This window comes from Suillus paluster (genome assembly GCF_016628075.1).
Source record: "Suillus paluster strain FC165 chromosome Unknown EDB91scaffold_238, whole genome shotgun sequence".
Lineage (NCBI taxonomy): Eukaryota > Fungi > Basidiomycota > Agaricomycetes > Boletales > Suillaceae > Suillus > Suillus paluster.
The window spans coordinates 22,152-37,545 of NW_024537798.1; the positions used below are offsets into that span (position 1 = coordinate 22,152).

General features: G+C 47.6%; 5 protein-coding genes across 5 annotated transcripts; 2 read left to right on the top strand and 3 right to left on the bottom strand.

Annotated features, from left to right (window-relative positions):
• Nucleotides 1-641: 641 nt before the first annotated feature.
• On the bottom strand, nucleotides 642-1,300 carry EDB91DRAFT_1088857 (uncharacterized protein; the record flags this gene model as incomplete). The annotated part of the gene is made up of 3 exons (XM_041316526.1): nucleotides 642-1,000; nucleotides 1,026-1,141; nucleotides 1,248-1,300. 3 exons carry the CDS (start codon nucleotides 1,298-1,300, stop codon nucleotides 642-644), a joined length of 528 nt encoding a protein of 175 aa, XP_041168931.1.
• Nucleotides 1,301-3,661: 2,361 nt separating this feature from the next.
• On the bottom strand, nucleotides 3,662-4,409 carry EDB91DRAFT_1064873 (uncharacterized protein; the record flags this gene model as incomplete). Its single annotated transcript, XM_041314753.1, has 2 exons — nucleotides 3,662-4,202; nucleotides 4,255-4,409. The coding sequence occupies 2 exons, from the start codon at nucleotides 4,407-4,409 to the stop codon at nucleotides 3,662-3,664; spliced, it is 696 nt and encodes a 231-aa protein (XP_041168932.1).
• A 1,122-nt stretch (nucleotides 4,410-5,531) lies between these two features.
• Nucleotides 5,532-8,519, top strand: EDB91DRAFT_1281411 (uncharacterized protein; the record flags this gene model as incomplete). The annotated part of the gene is made up of 11 exons (XM_041324735.1): nucleotides 5,532-5,678; nucleotides 5,734-6,094; nucleotides 6,149-6,531; nucleotides 6,590-6,631; nucleotides 6,685-6,768; nucleotides 6,822-6,863; nucleotides 6,912-7,019; nucleotides 7,067-7,120; nucleotides 7,172-7,228; nucleotides 7,281-7,997; nucleotides 8,064-8,519. 11 exons carry the CDS (start codon nucleotides 5,532-5,534, stop codon nucleotides 8,517-8,519), a joined length of 2,451 nt encoding a protein of 816 aa, XP_041168933.1.
• Nucleotides 8,520-8,888: 369 nt separating this feature from the next.
• EDB91DRAFT_1257012 (uncharacterized protein) lies at nucleotides 8,889-10,167 on the top strand (the record flags this gene model as incomplete). Its single annotated transcript, XM_041324258.1, has 4 exons — nucleotides 8,889-9,285; nucleotides 9,339-9,483; nucleotides 9,536-9,877; nucleotides 9,930-10,167. The coding sequence occupies 4 exons, from the start codon at nucleotides 8,889-8,891 to the stop codon at nucleotides 10,165-10,167; spliced, it is 1,122 nt and encodes a 373-aa protein (XP_041168934.1).
• Nucleotides 10,168-10,532: 365 nt separating this feature from the next.
• EDB91DRAFT_1088861 (uncharacterized protein) lies at nucleotides 10,533-14,915 on the bottom strand (the record flags this gene model as incomplete). The annotated part of the gene is made up of 13 exons (XM_041316527.1): nucleotides 10,533-10,631; nucleotides 10,739-10,828; nucleotides 10,894-11,133; nucleotides 11,184-11,690; nucleotides 11,747-12,232; nucleotides 12,282-12,401; nucleotides 12,452-12,592; nucleotides 12,650-13,336; nucleotides 14,007-14,209; nucleotides 14,423-14,551; nucleotides 14,606-14,682; nucleotides 14,740-14,780; nucleotides 14,856-14,915. The coding sequence occupies 13 exons, from the start codon at nucleotides 14,913-14,915 to the stop codon at nucleotides 10,533-10,535; spliced, it is 2,880 nt and encodes a 959-aa protein (XP_041168935.1).
• Between the last annotated feature and the right edge of the window lie 479 nt (nucleotides 14,916-15,394).

The following is a 15,394-nucleotide window of genomic DNA, read 5'->3' on the forward strand; positions in this document are numbered from 1 at the left end:
CGTCAGAAGGCAAAATGCACTCGCGGAAATGGCACACTCCTTCAAACATCGACTGCCAAGCGATTGAGATGTATGTTTTTGTAACCAATGTTGGCCTCACTGATTGTGTTCAATTGAATTGACAGCTGACGAGAATTCCATTTTGACATTGTCATTTCGGCGTGATGCTGTAAATATCTTACCACTGATCTTATCCGCCTCAGAAGGTTAAGCACAAATTAGCGAGGATATCATGCCTACCCATGAACCAACTTCGATCTATTTATGTGAGCCTTTCCGAGTTTCTTCTTCTGTCCCAAATTTTCTGGAACTCTCGGAGTCCGCAGCCGCACTGATCAGCGGTCTGCAACTATCATGGCTTTTAGCCACCTCGAATTGGAGAGTCCTGCATGAAATGGTTAGCTATTTTGAAACCGAATTTACACAGCGAGTCGTTCAGGAAGGCGTCGACAATGCAGCTAAGTTCATTTGGACAATTTAGAAATCAACAATCGACCCAACAATTTGTAGCATTTCAGGTTTCCGATGACTTTATTATCAAGACCTACTACAATGCAGACCAAGTTGTTCATGTCGAAGCAGAGGTTCAGAGAAAAATTAGCGAGGATATCATCCTTACTCATGAACCAACTTCGATCGATCTAGCTGAGCATAGGCACCAGAATACAGATGCAGTTGCACTTCTCCATATAGTCCTTTGCAATACTATTCCGTGCAGCATTGACATCGGTAACAACGGGAAAATCAACCAAAATGGCAAACGTGGAAAGAGCTTTGGCGTTACACCGCACCTTGACTTCACGGATCAGGGGCCATAGAGCTGGGCCATGGTTTGTCTTTTTCGCCCCCGTATTGATGAGTGGATTATGAGAGTATTCGTTCTTGTTCTTCTCATCCCCTCGTTTGTCGTTGGAGTCAATGTATATTCTAATCTCCTGGGCGAACATCGTGGAATCCTTCGCCGATATTTTCTTAGTAATGCCCAAGACGTTAGCAATATCTTATGAAGCGTCAACATTATCTACCAATGACCATATTAAGAACTGTCATATGAATGAGTTCCTGAGGAGCAATGGATGGAACAACACTGATAAGCGGACCGCGATCATCATGGCATTTAGCCACTTCATCTTGGAGAGTTCTGCATGAGAGTATATGTTTGCAGATCTGCAGGGTATGGCACATTTCTATTGGTATTGCAACTATGACCCATGATCTCTATCCTAACACTATTCAAAAATACGGACATGAGGAACGGATCCTGGCCATCCAAGATCATAAGATATGAACCGACATTCATGATGGACCACAGCCTGGGGATTCATCTGTATCACATCAGAATCAGTTGCAGCTCTCTCTCAGCAGCATCACCAACGCTTTAAAAATCTCAATATTTGACAAGTGAACTCTACTGGGCTGAGCCCGCAAAGTGAGCCCAAGAATTGAGCAGCCCTACCTTCTTTTGGTGCTGGCTCAAGTAACCGTGGATCAGCGATGAAAACCGAAAACACTGATGCTTTCACAGCACAATCACACATCAATCAATACACTTGACAATTTATGTTATACATTTATGGACAGACAGCAAGGAGACAGCAAGGAGACAGGGATTGAGACATAGATTGAGACATATGGAAGAGTGAAAACAAAGCAAAAGACCCAGCGTGCGACCGTAAACAACAGTCTTACGCCCATAAGGCGCTGAACACGAGGGTCGCCCATGCAAACAATGCCAGAGCAACAGCTCAAAGCCCCCAAAGGGACATACGGCAAGGAGACAGGGCTTGAGACGGATGGAAGAGTGAAAACAACAAAGGAAAAGACCCAGCATGCGACCGTAAACAACAGTCTTACGCCCATAAGGCGCTGAACACGAGGGCCGCCCATGCAAACAATGCCAGAGCAACAGCTCAGAGCCCCCAAAGGGACATACGGCAAGGAGACAGGGCTTGAGATAGAAGGAAGAGTGAAAACAACGAAGGAAAAGACCCAGCGTGCGACCGTAAACAACAGTCTTACGCCCATAAGGCGCTGAACACGAGGGCCGCCCATGCAAACAATGCCAGAGCAACAGCTCAGAGCCCCCAAAGGGACATACGGCAAAGAGACAGGGCTTGAGACGGATGGAAGAAGGAAAACGACAAAGGAAAAGACCCAGCATGCGACCGTAAACAACAGTCATACGCCCATAAGGCGCTGAACACGAGGGCCACCCATGCAAACAATGCCAGAGCAACGGCTCAGAGCCCCCAAAGGGACATACGGCAAAGAGACAGGGCTTGAGACAGATAGAAGAGTGAAAATGAAGAAGGAAAAGACCCAGCATGCGACCGTAAACAACAGTCTTACGCCCATAAGGCGCTGAACACGAGGGCCACCCATGCAAACAATGCCAGAGCAACAGCTCAGAGCCCCCAAAGGGACATACGGCAAAGAGACAGGGCTTGAGATAGAAGGAAGAGTGAAAACAACGAAGGAAAAGACCCAGCGTGCGACCGTAAACAACAGTCTTACGCCCATAAGGCGCTGAACACGAGGGCCGCCCATGCAAACAATGCCAGAGCAACAGCTCAGAGCCCCCAAAGGGACATACGGCAAAGAGACAGGGCTTGAGATAGAAGGAAGAGTGAAAACAACGAAGGAAAAGACCCAGCATGCGACCGTAAACAACAGTCATACGCCCATAAGGCGCTGAACACGAGGGCCACCCATGCAAACAATGCCAGAGCAACAGCTCAGAGCCCCCAAAGGGACATACGGCAAGGAGACAGGGCTTGAGATAAAAGGAAGAGTGAAAACAACGAAGGAAAAGACCCAGCGTGCGACCGTAAACAACAGTCTTACGCCCATAAGGCGCTGAACACGAGGGCCACCCATGCAAACAATGCCAGAGCAACAGCTCAGAGCCCCCAAAGGGACATACGGCAAGGAGACAGGGCTTGAGACAGATGGAAGAGTTAAAAGGAAGAAGGAAAAGACCCAGCGTGCGACCGTAAACAACAGTCATACGCCCATAAGGCGCTGAACACGAGGATCATCCATGAGACCATGCCAGAGCAACAGCTCAGAGCCCCCAAAGGGACATACGGCAAGGAGACGGATGTAGAAAGACACAAAAGTTGAGAGAAGAAGAGCAAAGTTGAAAAAAAAACGCATTTTCAACCATCACGTGACTTTCACACGCTACAAGAACAAACATGACTTACTGTGCTGAGTCGCCGGCTGCGGTGCACTTAGGACGGTCTGTATGACTGTGCCCATGTCAGTGTAGATAGAATGTGAATATGTGCACTATGCAATATAGGAAGATCTTATGGTGAATGGCCGACTGTGACAGATCACCCAAGCGGGCATCCTGGGGGACACTATCACTGCATTGCCAGACATCATCCCCTGCCTATCATAAAGAACGCGAAACTACGACGCAAGAAATACATTATCAGTCACATCAAACATTTCGCAGTCCATTATCGGCAACGAACAGTTAATGTGCCACTCAGGCAACGCTACCATCCTTAAGAAGCACTTGAAGGACTACAAAATACTGAGCGACAAAAGACATTTCATTATTCACCATGATGGTGAATGGTACATACAGCTACACATAGCGACAGTTGTATAACATTGTTCCGCATCATCGTCAGTGACCAATTGGCATGATTCATTCAGTGATCCCAATGTCCATGCGCTGGGCGAGGCTAAGGGGCCATCGGTACCAGACACGGCCGAGATTTTCACCAGGGCATGCATAGACCCATGAGGGAGCGGATAGTTTCCTCTGCGTTTGCTTGCACTTCATGCACGTGGTCTTCATCTCGGTATCTAGCCACCTCTTCCCATACCACTGCTTTCCATCGGGATAAAAGGTCATGTCATGAGCAAGGGCACCACAACATTTGTTGGAACATCTATACATGTCGAGGCCCCATGGCCTGGCATCTGGGAAGTTGGAGTACGCCAATACGCGGGTATCAACGACACGTTGTTGGGTATTGTTGGGAAGAGTCCGAAATTGCGCAAACGACAACATGACTGGGGTGCTGTTCAGGGCATGCTTATCCTCGCCGAACGATTGGACTAATGCCGTCCATGGGTCCATATCATATATGTATACGTTTTCGACGAAGCGACCGAGCGCTGGGACAACAAGCGAATCCACGGTGTACACGCCAGCAAAGGATAAAACGAAATCGAAGATATCCCTGTGCGTGATACATAAGAACCAGCGTCGACAGAATTGCACTTCTAACTCACATTTCAACGAGCTTCTTCAAACGATTGACGCTCGAAGTGACTCTCCCCGTAGATCCGCAGGAGCAAAGAACGATCCCACGAATGAATGGCCCGGCGATGCAGTTGTTATTCAACCTTCGAATTTCTTGGGACGCCGATTGCAGGTGAACTCCCATGTAATTTTCTAAGAGCTAGGAGAGAGACGGTGAAGAAACTTGAGAATTGCCGTAGGGTATGTGGTCGAGTGGCTTACCTCATGTACTGGCACCGAAGTTGATTTAGTCGCATTGCCAGAAACCACAAGATCCCCGGTGTTGGTATCTGAATGGGTGTCAATGAACACGAGCAGGTTACCATGGTATTTGAGGCTCGCGAGCCAGTCGAAATCAGGCTTGACAGCGTTTGGACGGTTATTGCCACCTTTAAGTTTGCGGGAGGCTATCCTCAACTACGGGCAAGAGTTTTAAATACGGTTCGGGTGATTATATCTAATGGCTTACCCTAGAGGGAACAAGGTGGAAGTGTTCCTGGAGGGACCGTCGGACAACATCCGCAGCGTATTCCCGACCGAAGCCGCTCCATGATAAGAACACAGACAGGAGGGGGAAGTAGTTGCGGTGGATGAACTCCTGTCTCACCGCATATCCACGAATCTTGTACTAGGAACGTTCCAGGTCAATGAGCGCATTTCATCAATGAGAAATGAACGACATATGGCGAGTGGCAACGACTGCTCACGATAACATTGAGGACACCGAAAGGTTGTCTCTTCCACCTGGACCTTACCCGTGAGCTCGTCTGGGGACGCATCAATACATCCGTGATCTCCATTAGCCTTCCCAACGCAAACCCTAATCCCACAACCTTCGCTCGTACACTTCCATATGTATGAGCCAACGTCCTGACAATACACACAATGCTGTCGTATAGGTTAATAGCCACACGCTACGGTGATGAAAATAATACGTACATCAATGGCATTCTGGAGTACGTGTGGCTCTAACTGCTGCCCAGCATCAACTTCATCATCTATAGTCATATCCACGCCATCGTCCCCCTCAGTAAAAATGGGGGTCAGCTTTTCATATGGCGAATGAAGTGACTTGGCCTTTGCCGTACGCCTCGTCGTAGTCGCAGTCTTGCGTGAGTAGTCACCGAAATGGCCAGGAGTGATCATGTTGAATCTATGGATAGATGGTGAGTGGATGAACGAGTTACGCACGTGATCGCAAATGTTAGGGCAATGATTATTTTCCCACGGCCATATTGTGAACTCCTTCCACCAACATCGTTGCACGATGGATATGTCGAAGTACTCTACCGAGAATCCGATCGTTCTTGAAATACAAAAGCACGCGCTGAAAGTGCTAGACACTATATTGACTTACGAATTCTCATTGGCCCAGGCTGGCACTACCCTGACTCTCTGTATCAACAACAAAAAGGTGTGTGATCTTGTGCGCGCTGTCCCTGATTGGCCGATACAATGGGAATATATAGGTGACCGTGCCGAATCAATGCTACGCTGCGTTACGGCTACTGCTTCATCACATTGGTATATATCAGCGTACCTGCCGGGCGCTCCTTGAGCTGGAGAATTCACCTGAATCTGTCACCACTACCTACGAGTCAATCACGTATTACTACTGTGAGGTACTGCTGGCGTTCTGCAAAGAGGTCCAGGATGATGCCCCTGGCTCGGACAAAACATGGCGTTCGGCTCATCTCGACTACCATTTTACGATGGCATCTCACGGCGACGCATTCGACAAGACAATGCAGAATGCCACCCTGAGACGGATGAAACGCTCATGGGCTGATTTTAAGAAAAAGCAGAAGGTCTCTATGATAATCAAGACGCGTGCGTGACAGCCATATATGTGACTGTTTCATTCATGCTGATCCACTCATTCAGTCAGTCTTGTGGAATACCATAAATTATTTTGCAAGGACCAGGACATGTGTGGTGATACGACTGCGGTTCACAAGGTTTCAGTAGACAATATGATTGACAATATAGTGGGACAGTACAAGCCCAGCAGTCCAGCGGTGGGCACATCGGTGAAGCGCGAGAAGGTGGTTCGATTCGATCGTGATGTTCAGGAAAAGAAGGGAAAGGGCAGCCGTAGGACCACCAGAAAGGTCAAAACAACGGTGGCCCCGATAGGGTCTGCAACGTCATCAGGCACTACCTCTCACCCAGAGGAGGATGATATCGATGAGGCGGCGAATATGTTCCATATGAAGGAGGACGGAAAAAAGCCACGTAATAATAGGAAGGGCGGAAATCAGGCAAAGGTTGGTCTCATGGATGTCAACTGACCACGGTGATCTCATCATTACGCTTATTGATTAGGACGTTCGCGGAAGCGCCGCAACAAAGCCAACTGCTGATGTAGTACGTATTCACCGATCGACTGGATGCAGAAGTACTAACTTCCAAATACTCAGCAGGGTCAGGCTCGCACGAAACGTGCTCCAAGGGCTGTCAGCGCCAAAGGAAAATCAAAAGAAATTGTCGAGTCTGAAGATGAAGTCTGTTCGTCCATATGCGAATGCTATCTTGTCTAATGAACCGTGTTTAATAGGATGTTAACGGCAATACTGCGACACATTCAACACCTGAAATCGTGTGTAACGACCGATCGATGTAATTGAAATAATCTAACACAGAGAAGTATGATGCAGATGGGGGAAATAAGGGCATGAAGACCATGCACGAAGCGAGTGCATCAGCGACCGTGAAGGGACGATCAACATTCGACTCAAAGACCACAAATCAAATGGTATGTCCCGCTAGGACGACAGAATTATATCAACTGACGGCCTGCAGCAAGATGCGCTATCACAGAAGCAACCCCGTAAGGCTGTGTTGGGAGGCGACAAGGTAATGTCATCGTTATGTGATTCTGGACTGTCAATTGACCGCATCCATTAGGCTGATGGGGTTCAGGATAAATATGATCACAACATTGGCGACACCACAGGCACCATTGTGAGTCTGCCATACCTCCATATGAGACAACGTGCAGCCTAACATCACACAGGAGGATGCAGGGGAATATAATGATGTTGAGCTCCCGTCCACCCTTCAAGATTGGGAGAAATGGAACAGGATTGCGTTTGAGAAAGGTAACTCGCGCATTTTCTTGAAGCTTGGGACATGGATCCTGCTTCGATTGCGACAGCTGGCAAATCGTCCCATTGACGGGGATGTCGATGGAATACTTATTCCTGATAGTCCTGGGCGTCTTGAGATCGACAACGACGCCGATTTCCATGAGGCACTAGGGATGGACCGTCTGTATTCCGCGCTTGTGCACATCGACACGCATCCCCAATCCTTAGCACATATCTTTCATGCGCTGGGAAAGGCGTCATCTGAACAGCGACTCGAAAGTAGTCACCCTAACTTTAGGCCTCTACCAGAACTACCGACTCCTATTCATAGGTATGAGATTGGCTGGAAATATAGCCTGACTAACCCTGAAATTAGCATGATATCGCACGACGAGTTGAATTGGTTGCAGGCCGCATCACATGATGATGATGATGATGATGATGATGATGATGATGATGATGATGATGATGATGATGATGAACATGCCGATGACGTGGATGCCGAAGGAGATGTCGATGATGATGATGGAGATGTAGCAGGGGCCCTCAATGATATGGAGATCTCAGAGTCGACTGACCGTCTAGAGGGAACGGAACAGCAAAAACGGAAGAGGGCCATGTCGAACACGTTCTCTCCCCCAAAGGTAACGTACCTGTCCTGTCTGAACTGCCCGCGTCGATCTGACCTTGTTCAACACCATTTCGAACAGAGTCAAGGCGGACGGGGGCATCCAAAGCGTTCCAAGAGTGGGACAGCAGAGCTCTTTAATCGTCCCTCATCACCCGTTATGTCGTCCATTGGCGAAGCTGCACCAGCGGACCGGATGGCATCCGCATCTCACGTCACCCATGACCATGACATGGAAGGTGGCTCATCCTCAACGAGTCAGCCCCCTCTAACACAGGTCATTCCGCGCCAGGGTAACATCAGCGAGAGTGAGGAGGTCACTGCCATGAACACCGACGATCTTCATGACATCTCTGCCTCTGAGAGGGTATCCAATGGTGATTCTGATAATCGGGGAGTAGATCCGCCCAGGATGCCTACTCACTCATTGAGTGACATGGCTATTGGGGAGTCTTACATGAGGTCCAAATCACCGACAGATGGTCAATCAAAGGAGGACGAAGATGTGAGGATCCTTGTTGCTTCAACACCAGAATGACTTCACAAATTCCCCAGCGTTGGTTTAAGCGCATGAGCGGTAAATAGAGGTTTCGTTATATCAAGCGTTGAAAAAATGCATCCTGCTTGCATCTAGGACAGGATGACATTCATTGTGTAAAGTATTGTATCGCAGAGGCCGAGTCATTTACCATGTCACATTACGTAATGTCAATGATGTGGTGTGTAGCGTGTTTGATATCTATGGGTACAGTATTTGTGCCCAGTTCAATTGAATGATGATTGCTATCGGCCCAAATGCGTGTGATAAGGAATTTATCGATACCGCATTTCGGCCATACACTGTACCATCACTGACGATCTACAATCGCGACGCGCGCATATCCCTATCCAAGCACACTGAGCAAGGATGTCAGATGAAAGACCAAATGACTTGACAATCGGATTGTTGGGGACAGAGGTCCCGAAGAATAGTCCTATGGTACGATGGAACGATGGACACACCACAATACTCCCAGCAGTGTACGACGGTCACGATATCAATCTCTGCGACGCTGTAGACATCCCAATCATTAAATATCTCGCTCAATGTCCAGTGTCTTTACCGGATTCCAAATATGTGGTTCACTTCTCCATGAAGGACCTTCCAACACACGACATACTGGATTCAATCAGCGAGTCACTGAGTCAAAACAAGCCAGTCGTTATTAGAGGGATCGGAAATCATTATGTGGGCGAAGAATTGACAGCAGAGTTTCTGGATAAATACTACGCAATTTCGCCGAATAGAGCTGTATGGGTGCACGGTAGGGCTGAATCGTCGACCAAAACACATGCTGGAGACTGATTGCATCATAAGATGTCAAGGCCCGTGCAATGGATCATACAAGGGTAACTCAGGCAGGGCTTCTCAAAGATTTCTTCAAATCTATGAAGGATCCAGGGGCGATACAATGTGTGTTAGACATTCCACTCGCGCAGGCATCACTCCCAGATGCCTTGAAGTATGTCTCACTCCATCTACCACCCCTACAATGCGACTAACAACAAGGACAGAAATCTCGATCACGGCCTCGTTCATGGGTGGAACCACACGACATATGACGTCCCAATCTCGTCCAAGGTACATCCAGAAAACTTCACTGTCAAGGGGTGGGCTATCCTACACCATGCTGGGTTCTTGACATATCCTCATCACGATGCGGAGGGGTCCTTAACGTGGGCGAGGATGGAAGTAGGTGTCAAGTTTTGGGTCGTATTCTGGCCAAAGGATCGACACGACGATCGCAAACATTTACAAGAGATCGCAATACGGCTAGGCAACTTCACCGAAAATGAAGATTGGATACGAGCCCACTGCGATGTCGAGGTGATCACCCTATATCCTGGAGATGTTCTGTGCGTGATGGCCATTGGTATATCACACACGCACTGACCTACTGACTCGCAGAATCATGCCCCCGGCTCAAGTGCATGCTGTCTATACACCAGTCGCATCCTTTGCCACAGGGGGGCACTTCTATCACTACGGGTGCATGCACCTCACCGAAATATCTCGTTACCTGGACGTTTCTTCCGGTGACTGTTTGACAAACCAGATGCTCCACAATGCCCTTGAGACATTTCGACGCATGATGATCGGAATACCGCGTTTGTCCCCCAGAATACGTATGAGTGGTGGATTATAATTCGGTTTCTGTTATGACTAACATTGCACGACAAGGACTATTCACAAGATCGATGCTAGCCTTGTGCATCATGGTCAAACAAGGCAAGCAATATCGCGCAAAGGGGGGACCACAGTCAGCTGTAGCAGACACGGAAACAGCAAGGCCAAGTATAGATATTGCGGTAGCTATCTTGGTGCATCTCGGAGTCACTAAAAGAAAGACCGCCCCCGTGCTACTATACGGCGGAGATCAATTGGACAGAGGGAATCTAATGGAGAGGGAGAAGCTAGACATGGTATTGAGGAAATTCACTCCATTGTAGGATGTCATCATATGATACCTAGATCTTGTACATGTGTAGCCTTTAACGCGATACCATGGTGTCACGCCAGTATGTTCCCCTGACGTGCCTTGTTGATCGTGGCTAATATCCTAAATCCACCTTCATACTGTTTGTCTGCTCCCGACTGTGACACCCGTAGCTTGCACAAATATCGAAGCACAGGTCACAACATGTTTTAGTTCGTTGTTAGCCTGTGATAACAAAGTTGTGTCAGTTTAGCTGTAGTGTAATATGGCATATACATACATTAACCGAGATGTAATTCTCCAACGCAGTTCTCAGAGATGATTCATCCTGTGAGGCACGATTGGAAAGCTCGACCAAGACATTGTGTGCCTGGTGTGAATTCCAACACACAGAAGATGAGCAACACACACAACGTTCACTCCACTGTCACTCACAAATGGGGAGAGTGACATGTCATTCTTCTCCGATGCATCCTTGCACTCGACGGCGACATCTTCAAGCCACCATTCAATTTTCATGAACGATGTCGCTGCAGTGATAACAGCTTCAGACAAGGAGTTTTTCATCAGGGCGGAAGCTACAAATCGCGCAAGACACAATAATGAATCATATTGTGATGTGATCTCCCTTTGGATGAACTCTTCTCTCTTGGGATCAAGGAGAAATGCGTGAATCTATCTGGTCAAAACATGCAAGATTGGATAGAGATGTATGGAGTACCTACCGATGGCGGAATACTTGTGGAATCGATCTGACACGCATCAATCAGGTCCTGTATGGTATATTTGGCCACTGGTGGTGATGCGATCCTCGCCTTCTTTTTCCCCTGTGACCGCGAGGCAGCAAATACCACAGGTCTTACAAGGCTCGGCTGAGGGTCGATATCGTGCTGTGACTGCGATTTTCCACGACGCCTTGTGTCGGTGACTGTCATAGAGGGCTTGTCTTTCTTGAGATTCTTTGATCTCAATCTAGTCAGAGGGACGGTATCGTTGTCACTATCACTAGGTTTGTCTGCAAGTAGGTCACTGGAAGAGGTGGTATGTAAAGCGGGAACATCATATTGGTGATTGGATATATCGACAGCCGCTTGGGTCCAGTCGGAAGCAGACAAGCAAGGATTATCACAGTCCAGTGTGATCGATTGCTCTGTACAGTGTGATGGGATGTGTGATCGACCTGTAGAACATTCTGCGTCGATGCCTGATGGTAGCACATCTGAAATGTAATCCTACATCAATCACATCAGTAGATTCATCACGACAGGCCGCATGTAAATCAACTAACAGGAAGTGCAAAATTTTTGGTATAATATTCTTCGTCCGCTCCATGTGGTTCACTGGCTTCGTGGTGCGTACAAAGTTCCAGTTGCACTCCATCATCGTTAAATGTTTTGTCACTGTCCACAGGTGCCCCACACGACTCTGCATCACATTGGACAGCACAATCAACACGCATGTTTGACAGGCTCAGACCACGAGCAGCAGAAATAAAGAATTGTGCGATACTCTGTCGCTCCTGTGGAATGGTCTGTGTCGCGCTCAGGAAATTTGATATGCCATATAATTCGCAGTACTCCTGATAGGTGGCTTCACTAACAGACCCGTTTTGAAAGGCGTCGTCAAGAGGGGTGTCCTCATCCAGTCCATGCAGTTCTCGTAATCGGACTACAATATGTGCGATGAACCACCGTGAAAGATCAACACGAGTGGCCTTGATACCCATGGTCCGAAGGGCACGCTTGCAGTAATTCCAGTCGAATGGAAGTGGGAACTTGCAAGGATTCATAAGATGCGGTATAAACGGCGTGAAATGCACATACAGGTCTCAAGACCGACTTTGGTAAACATGCAGAATTTGGACTTTCGCCAGTACTTTCGACGCAGGCATCATCTTCAACCGCATCTCCAGGAGTGGTCCTTCCCGCTTGTACACCCAGTGACTAAAGGAGCATGAGGTGAAAATAATACACAACAGTGCGATTGAACATACCACGACATCTGGTATTTCAGTTGTCTGATTGACAGTGGTGACTGTGTCTGTGGAACGAGCCACGGTAGTTCTGGCAGATTCATTTGGAGCAAGAGTTGCATATAAATCAACTGCATCCAACAGCTTCTCACTATCGACCGGCTAGGGCAGGATGAGTAAGATGAGTTAGTAGACACTCAACCGTATGCAGGGACACACCGTGGTATCTTTCAAAGATATGGTCTGATTATTTTTGTCCGTCGAATGAACAGGTGTCGGGCTTTGTGATTCCTTGGGCACGTCACTTCCATCCATAGAGGAATCGACTGCATGTAGAAGTCGTTGAAGATCCTCTTCGGAAACACAGCCCTGAAATACACCGCACAGATCGTATTCATTACAGTTAGTCGTGTGATAGGCATTCCAATCAACTTCATCGCAGATCAGAGACAGATCGAGGTGATTCATGGTGGACCACATACGTAACGTTATGATATCATTGCCCTCCCTATTCTGTAGGGACTTGAAGGTTACATTATGATCCTTTTCCAGGATCTCACGACTCCTATCATGGAAGGCGCCGACCTTATGGTCCAACCATAGATAGTAATCCATTGCTGGAGACCTAAATCCAGCTTCGAGAGGATTTGCAGATCCTCGAGCATCCGTGAAAAATGCGATGCGCACATCGTGCATATAGTCCATGACAGAAAGGTATGTATCTCGTAGTTGTATAGCCAGAGGGTTTCGAGAGTCGGTCAGGTGGGTCACAATATGCCTGTAGAGTCCAAATTTCTTGTTGATGGCTCGAAGGGGCACCCGATAGTGTGCAGCGATCGGGCAGCTCTGTGAGGCCATTCCAGAGACTTTGAATGAACACTCCCCATCCACATCTTCGATTGTCCCCTTTGATTTCATCAGCATTCCTAGATTTTTTTTGCTCCAGTGACGGAATGTGAACGAGGGATCCATGGATTAGATGTTCTGTGGTGACAGAGAGACACTATGGGGCACAGAGAAAAATGTAGGGTACCAGTAATTCAGAACGAAAATAAAATGCGGCGACAATGCAACACAACGTGTTCTTGGCACAGTAGGGGGTGGCTCTCAAAATCTAAATCGTTTTTGGTATAGCGTGCAGATCAGCGGCAGTGTGCCAACTCGCTACAGGAATCAGGATCGCTCCAAGCTTGCCCAAATGATTATTGTATGTGATTGATCGGTCGAGCGCTTCATCGGAACGTGATCCGATTGGATGCAATGAATTAGACCCTCGAATAATCCTGCAGCGATCCTGCATTGAGTTAATGCCTAAGCCCAAAAGTGTTATTTGCCGCTCAATACTACAAGGGGATCCATGAAAATCGGACACTTGTCAATGATCATATGCTAATACAAATTGATATCGTGCATTGCATTGTTACATAAAGTCATTATGAAATGTTCTTTGGCTCTATGAGGTCGGATCAATGTCACCCGTTAGACGCAGCATACAGTCAATTCAACATAACACATCTACACAAGCTGGGCACCTGTAATAGCTCGTTCCCTCATGATCCCATGAATCTGTCTCTACCAGGATATCTCTCCATGCCTCTGGCATGCTACCATGCGTCCTCGCCTCTCTCAAGAGCAACTTCGCTCGAGAATAAATAGATCCATTGCCGACCACCCCAAATGGACCACCACGGCAAATTGGCATGGTAAACATGGTGAGGAACTCTGCCTCCAACTGAATATCGTTGTATATAGCCGGCAACACTGGCGTAGGACGTCGATCTACCCGAAGTTCAAGAGAATCCAGGCATTTTTGATTGAACCACTGTTTGCATTTCCTGCAGTATCGCTGGGAGATGCTGGGACAGTATAGCGTAAGATCACATGCATCGCAGCGACACTGCGATGCTCGCTGTGGATTCTGGAGATTTCAAACGGATCAGAATTTTACACAGCGGAAAACAATATGCCATAGCCTTACACTAAGATTCATACCATGAAGGCGCACTTTCGTCCTGCTCTTCACAAATTTTATTTCCACATTCCAACGATGGTATGGGGTCTCGGGTGGTAGTTGACGTTGTGAAATGTTGCCTTCATCATAGCTGACGATCAAAGCATGGTCTGACATGAACAGGAATGCGTCAAATGGTGGGCAATTGATCACACGACACACACCTTCGACGCATGTCATATCCACTAAAGATATGTGGTCGCTGAGCACAAGCTCATACTCGCCCATGTATTGAGCCAGGCTGCATTCAATGTGTTAGTATCCTGGCAGCAATTGCGCGAATGACAGAATAATGCACTCTACTCCATTATCCTCCAAGTCCATCCGTCTGTAATACCACTGTATGTCCAGCCAGACATCCTTCATCGGACTACATTAGGAGTTTGGGCGTGTCTGAACTTTTAGTATGCTCACATGGGTGTCCCCTTGTTCCTTCAAATATATTTTGGCGACCTTGCCATACCAATAAGACATGATGGGCAGGCTTCCATCTTCTTTTGGCACCGCCCGTACATCATCTGGGAAGATTGCAATACTAACAAGGTGCATGTCAGCATCTTAAACATGAAAAGCAAATGAAATTAAGATCGCACGTTTCCCCCACCCTAAGTATGAGACGATGCAACTCATGTGTCGAACACGAATCATCGTCCGTGTTGTATACCCCTATGAGCGACAGTGACATGAAGTCAGTCTTAAGTGAGCGATCAACATAACTACGTCAGAAGACAGAAAACATACATTCGAAGGACCTACAAGTCCGCAGTCGACGAGTATCTGGCTTACTGCTACGCATCGGGGGAAGTCTTCTACGATCTACATGTGAGACAGAGCTGACGATAGACAGACGATGAGACATCGAGTCTGAAACCACACCGCAGAGAATATGGATGTTCAGGTAATGGAACAGCAGACACGACACCGGTGCACACGGGGCATGTACGGAGTAAAAG